At 46.6% G+C, this 7,033-nt stretch overlaps 2 protein-coding genes across 2 annotated transcripts; one reads left to right on the top strand and one right to left on the bottom strand.

Annotated features, from left to right (window-relative positions):
- Positions 1–253: 253 nt before the first annotated feature.
- On the bottom strand, positions 254–3,185 carry F5891DRAFT_967176 (uncharacterized protein; the record flags this gene model as incomplete). The annotated part of the gene is made up of 4 exons (XM_041376258.1): positions 254–670; positions 714–2,444; positions 2,562–2,783; positions 2,832–3,185. Coding segments are annotated over 4 exons (2,724 nt in total), but the record flags the coding sequence as incomplete, so codon positions are not given.
- A 664-nt stretch (positions 3,186–3,849) lies between these two features.
- Positions 3,850–6,783, top strand: F5891DRAFT_988313 (uncharacterized protein; the record flags this gene model as incomplete). Its single annotated transcript, XM_041378002.1, has 9 exons — positions 3,850–3,897; positions 3,952–4,496; positions 4,522–4,542; positions 4,764–5,003; positions 5,054–5,457; positions 5,507–5,685; positions 5,733–6,069; positions 6,114–6,337; positions 6,391–6,783. 9 exons carry the CDS (start codon positions 3,850–3,852, stop codon positions 6,781–6,783), a joined length of 2,391 nt encoding a protein of 796 aa, XP_041216844.1.
- Positions 6,784–7,033: the final 250 nt, after the last annotated feature.

Here is a 7,033-nt window from a genome sequence, read left to right as displayed (position 1 = left end):
GATGGAGCAACGCGATTGGTGGAACAAACTTATCCGTAGTAAAATGTAAATCGAATATTGCGGTAGCGTTAAGTGGGTAAAATGGGTTGGAAATAACGATATTATATTGAGATTACTATTTGGAACCCTAGACTAGGGCCATTTATAGGCAGCAGTGATGGCCGTTGTAAAACTTTGTAACAATTGTGCATGTATTTGAGATCATTGTCTGTGTTGTGACTACTACTACTAGTATGAGGTACTGATACTGCGTCTATGCGAACTCCGTGCTGAATGTATGATAGCTCTCCTTATCTGCGAAACTGTTAAGAAAAAACCGGTCATAGCTCTCCAAACAAGTGGCCGAAGAAATCTTTGCGTCTACCTTGTTACCATATTCTGGTATCAATTCGACAGCATGTGTTACATCCGTCAATGATATCACGCCACCACACCTACAACGTCTGCCATGTTGGTCCATCGTGTATGTGCGCTCTACTGTCCACATTGCAAGTTCAGGACGGTCACTGGGATTAGCGACGAAGTGAAAGAATTGGACGTAGAGGAGTGGACCGGAGAGGAACGTTGGCAACACCAAGTCAGAAGTCCCTGGAATCTTCGGCTGAAAAATAAGTCGGACTTGTGCAACACGACTGGCTGAAAAACATCTTGAATTAGATCTGAAACACGACTGCAAGAATAAACTTACTACTTTGGCCATCATCATCCATGACATTGATTAGGACAGCGTCACAGTTTCCAAGGGGGAATGCATCACTCGGTGGGTACGCTTGTATCACTCTGCTTGGCATGATGACTCGTGGCTGGAAAGCAGAGTGAAGCTGTAGTCGAAATTTGTTCCACGCGCAAAAGCGTCCGTATTTGTGGTCCCAGCGGGTATGCTCGCCAGTGAGGAGGGATAGCTGATTGATAAACTGAGAGAGCGCACGATTGAAATTAACAAGTGAATATTTGGTTTCAATAGCAATGGGTGTCAGAGCCTTGAAATCTGGTGTCGAAGTCAGATGGAAGGCAGTGTGAGCATCTCCAGAAAGAATGCCCTTAAGAAAATGATTCCGAACTGGCCGAGGTCCATGAACGGAATGTGCTTCATCAGGGAGAACACGAGAAACCCAGGAAAGTGCTGGATTAACGGTTGTCACTTCCTCATCTTCCATACATATGGCATTGACGAGTGACGCGCCACGAGAATAGAATAACGCATACAAGTTGAATAATTCCATTGACTCTTGGCGGTTGAGGATCCGTACGCACTGCTCTGTAAAATCAGTGGATCGCCGGTTTGTGCGCCCAAAGAGATGCTTGCAGTGTGTAATGAGTAAGCGCTCTGTCATATCAGCCGAAAACTGCATCAAAGTGCCCAGTCTCTCGACTGTGCCTCCAAAGCTTTGCAATAGCTCGAGTTTCGGGATAAAGAAATCTTCTTTAACACCTTTCTTTCCCCTCCTTGCCTCAGCATCGACAATAGCATCCTTGAACACGTGAAAATCTGAAAGTGCTTGCGCCATCGACTGTAGGGAATCAGGAGAATGAACTGGATTCTGCGAAAGATAGATGAACTCCACAAGGGCGCGAATGGCACGAATGAATCTGGGTGGAGCAACACCTGCAATTGAAGCGACAATGGTGCGTTGGATATCTCGGTGCTCCCGTCCTGTCATTTGGTTGACATGGGTGACACCTTTGGTGAAGTGACGTGTTCCCACCCGCTTATGCTGAACCATGAAGCGAGCATCGAGCTCAGGTTTCCCTACTGTCTCCTTGATCCAATTGAGCGGATGATCTGCAAAAAACTTGATGCAGGTATGTAAAACTTCACCAGTGAGAAAGACAGACGGGCATGCGAACATCCAATCGCGCCAATACGGCATGTGAACTCCTGACAGATGGACTGCTTTTGCTGCCTTCTGGAATTTATCGAGATCCCAAGGATCAGCCTCCTGGGAGATCTCATAGATGAGTCGCAGCGTGTGTTGCCCAGTACAAGGAGGGTAGAGGACTCCATCACCAAAATTTGCCTGTGTCGCCATAGTTATGGGAGATGCGTTTTTACTGACAGTAGCGATCATGGTAGCCTCTGGGAGGTCACATACGTGAGCGATGAGAGGTGTAAAGACGTAACGAATGTATCGGGAAGGATCGGGCATAAAACAACCATTTTTTGCTGCAATCTTGAGATTGGCGCAGACAAGATCGACACATTTATGCCACAGCCGTGCTTGCAGAATGCTCTGATAATCAGGATGCACACGAAACTTGGCGATGGGCATGTAAGCAATACACCGCCAAGCTCGTAGTGTAGCCTTGGAGCGAACTTCTGAATCGAGGTTGCCAATCGTAATGAAGAGTGGGTGCATCTCAAGCCCTCCAGTAGTGCGTGTCACAGGTGTTTTATCTGATCCCAGGATGATCGGTACTTGTGTAGCACCTACTGGGAGATGGTCCTAGGAACATGGCATCAATCTTTGAATAGTAGACTGACGGATAAAACTGACCTGAATTTTCCATGCCATATTGGCGCTCATATAATCCCCATATTCACGCTGACCCCCAATGTCGACAACATGTGGCTGAAAAGTAATGTGATTGGCGAAAACGGGATCGCCAAAGAGCTGTTTGACAACTTCGAGAGCATCACGCCAGATGAGTTGCAAAGGATAGGTTGTCTTGTAGCCTGTAAACTCCATGGTCGAGACTTTCCAAGGCACAAAAGAGGGGAGTGCGTCAATCCAGTCGAGAAGTTGATCTTTTGAGGTGAAAGATGGTCTTGGGCGGGTGTGAAACTGTAAACATAGAGTTAGACCTGTCAAATAGGGCTCCAAGTCTCCTACCCATTTCAGCTTCAAAAATTTGTCGATCTGAGTCTGAGTCAGGTTTTCAACTAGAAACCTCGCCAATTCCCACTCCCCTTCATCATGAAAAGGGTAATATGTATTCATTTTCCTCCGATAATCATATTGATCCTCTTGCAACCTGTCGAATAAGTTTTTGCCGACACCAAAGACATACCCAGATCGAGGATGATGATGTCCAGTAGTGGAGGATGTCGATGAATGAGAACCTCGCAATGCAGGTGGAATTGGAAATTGATGTGGATGTGATTCATGTGGCCAACAGGTAGACGGAGAATCAAGATGCAGAATGACTGCCTCGATGGAAAGGAACTCCTCACTGCAGTTGGGACACAGCCTGGTATATGTTAGTCTATGTAATAATAAAGTGATAAAAAGATACTTGCATCAGATAGTTAACCGGACTGCCAAGTCTTGACTAGGCCTTTCCTTGTGAGCTTTGCTGACGCTTGCTGGCAGTAACGTCTTTGAGACTCCGCAGACTGTGCATTCACAGGGTATTGTACTGATAACAGCTTATACTATTAGCAGGTTTCTTCTATATATCAGTAGGTTTCTTCCATTGTCAAGTTCAAAGTGCTTACAGATGTCTTCTCCATCTCGTTCTCAGCCCAGTAGTCCCCCCCGAGTCTCATCTCCTCCTCCCCCTAGCAGTTCGCCTGGCCCACCAAGTCCGTTAAACAGCCCCACATCTTCTCCTCTATCCAGTGGATGCGCCACCACTCCTGAAACATTTCTTTTTTATTCTAGCTCCAAGTCAGGGAGCTCTCCCAACACTATGAATTCTGACTTGTGCACTTCCCCACTAAGCACAAGGCCAGAAAAGACACTTGGGATTTCGGCTAAGGAGACGGATAGCATATTTTTTGATCCGTCTAAATCTCCGAACCCTCGATGTGCTGCACGACGGCAGTTCATACACAACAGAATGATGAGGAAGCAGCATCCATATCCCATATATCCAGCTCCAATAGAGGTTCGTTATGCAGCTCGTGTCATGGGGCAAGAGCGCAAGCCATATGTATCATTGGAAACATTTCTTCAGGTACAATATATTTTTTCTACTGGATTACAGGGACTGATTTTTATATTGACAAAGCATATCGGATACTTGGAAAATGGCCTTGCACAACTGCGTTCTTCAACCTTGTACAAAGGCTATAAAGCCAAGCTTGCTGCTCGCGAGACGGCACGCCAACGCCTTGTGGTGACTGCGTGGGAAATTGAAGAATCAGAGCGCTTCACTGCATTCCTTGATGCCCTGCATAGCGAGAATGAAGAACGACTTGGATTTGCAGACGAGGAGTTGCAGAACTTTAGGAGGATTTTTTCTGAGCGTGACCGCACAGAAGTTGACGATGATAGAGATTACCTTCAAGCCATCTATGAAGATGAATGCGAAATCCTTCGTGTTACCTCAGCCCAAGCTGAACAGATCTCAAAGATCTTAGGTTCACGAACCAAAGACGCATTCTTACAATCCGGACCTGCGGACTCGCAATCCCGGTTCCCCAGTCTTGAGATTCATGACGATGATGATATTGTTCTAGACGATTCTTCGGACCTGGATTCCGAAGAAGAGTGTCTTGGGGCACCGGTGGGGGCTGGTGAAGCGTCTGATGATGTGACTAGTAGTACCACCATGTGAACTTGATCGGTGGCTATTCAGCTGCATGCCCTTCCAATCGCGGTATGTGAAACAGATTATTGTATTTCAATGTACGACACTGATCAATCGATAAGAGAACATGTAATATTACACGCTGCTCGTGTTACTGTTTAATTATGATGGCGACCCCCCAGATTGTATTGGTTTGTCACTTGCATGCTTTACTTTTACATCGTACCCCTTCATCTTACCCTTCTTCAGCGTCTTCTGATTGACACATCTTGTTTAAGTATGGTTTGTAGTAGAATGCTATGCGGATATTTACCTGTACCCTGCGCCCTTATTGCGCCCTTACTACTGGAGTCCTCCCTGCGTATGCCTGTAAAACGTGCTAAAGGTAAAACAACGATACCAAAACCCACTTGCGGGTCTGGTCTGAATCCCTCACACGTCCCAGCGGACACTCAGATGTGTCTCAGCGACGAACAACCCCATGAACCAATGGCAAACGTTTTCAATCCACACGACGGGTTCAGCTCAAGGTGCGTACTTTTCTGTCTTGACAGCTACTACTGATTTATGCACCTACTAGCACTCGTTACGACAACTACAATTCCTTCAGTGCACATGCTCCCAGTGGTTATGTGCCGTCGTTCCACCCTGCTCACACCTATGACACTCACACAGGTCCGTCAGGCGCTCACGTTGCATCATCAAGTACTCGCCCTCAGGCTGATGCATCTTTAAGCGCTCCCGCTGAGTCATCGAGCGCTCATACTAATCCGTTATCAAGCGCTCACACTCATCCATCATCAAGCGCTCACACTCATCCATCATCGGGCACTGACATGGATTACACATTCCCTAACCCCGATTATAACATGTACAACGATTCAGTACCTAGAACTGACCCTGCCTATCAATCAAACCCCAATAACGACATTCCACCGTATGAGCCGCCGGTGTTCGATTATGAGAGTTATAGATCGTTTGATGGTAAGTCATTTGATCATCGATGAGACATCGTCACTGATCGTTTTCACAGGCTCATACAGTCCCAGGCGTCTCGAGCATCTTTCCGATTTCGACAACATGCAAGCACCTAACCCACACCACATACAAATTCCTCAACTATTCGACCACAATGAAGAGGAACCATTGGAGCCTCGAGATGCTCTTGTCCCCGTCGCAACGGGTGAGATACCGCGCTCACAAGTTATACACGTAAGTTTCAAGTATATTTTGTTTATTTCTCTCAAACTCTATTATAGACAACGGGACCCGCGCGATCGTCCAACAGACGACGACGTACTCGACAATTACCTGGAACACCACAATTTACTCACGAGAGCCCTGTTGTTCCTGCAACAACACAGGCTGATGTCACTGCAACAATGCACGCAACTCCGAGCCATGCAGGAGCCTCGGGCGACAACCATTATTTCCAGGTTACAGGACCCATCCGTGATCAAATCTTCAAACGCTCCAAAGAACTTGTCGTGGGCATCGCCCTCACAAAGGACGCGATGGCCTCGTCTACGGCCGACAAGAAACGTATTATCAAGTCTATCATTCGAAAGGCGACACCCAAGATTCCAGGGCTTAATGGTATGTTAATTTTTTCAATACTTTTCTAACTAACAGACCAACAGGAATACCGCGCTGGGAGAATCAAACCAAGGACCTTGCAACAATCTGGCGAGCGGTAATTGTCATGCGCACGGCGGTTACGACCCTCACTCGAGAAGGCGTCGTAATGGCCTATGGACTTTTCCCTCCGCAGGGCAGTCCAATCTCCCCCGAGACCTTCCGCATGGATCGTGTGAGACACCTCATTCGAAACAACGTGTTCATGCACGATTACTCATTTAATGTGGTATGGTCTTTATTGCACTTTCAATCACCAATCACATGTTGAGTTGTCAACAGGACGGGACGCTGACAATTCACTCGAAGTTCAAAAATCACTTCATTCTTCACCTTGTCACGCGAATGGTATGGAATATGCGCTTTCAACTCGACGTTTTGCTCGTCTCGCCACGCAGACAGCTGCACTTCGCAATGGGACTGGCCGGCGCAATAACAAAACGTGTGCTGGCGGAACAAGCACACCTGATACTCACTGCACCTAAGTCGTCCCCAGACGCAGATGCTTTTACCTTCGAAATGATCTGTTCGGGCATGGATGATCTCACTGATGAGGAGAAAGCTGACTTGGACGGGTGGAAAGACCATATGGTCATTTGTGGGACGTCTCAACAGCGCAGGAATGAGCTCTCCGATTTCGACTTGGACTCAAACTCAGACTCGGATATCGCGTGACATGTATTATTAATCACGATACTCATATTATTAATCACGATACTTGTATTATTAGTAGATCTATTGTATATACATTGAAAATACGGCTCTTTTACCTCGCGAAATGCATTATATCTATTACTTAAGCACATCGGGCTCGAGGCAAATGTTCAATTAAACCAAGACGAGTGTTTACGAACACCACCCTGAGCTACACCAAATAGGCTTGTTCAGAACAAGTTCAGAACTTGTGTCGACCAACTTGAGTTTT

This window comes from Suillus fuscotomentosus (assembly GCF_016647785.1).
Source record: "Suillus fuscotomentosus strain FC203 chromosome Unknown F5891scaffold_211, whole genome shotgun sequence".
Classification (NCBI taxonomy): domain Eukaryota; kingdom Fungi; phylum Basidiomycota; class Agaricomycetes; order Boletales; family Suillaceae; genus Suillus; species Suillus fuscotomentosus.
Note: the sequence above shows the minus strand (reverse complement) of the source record. Positions and strands in the feature narration are given on the sequence as shown.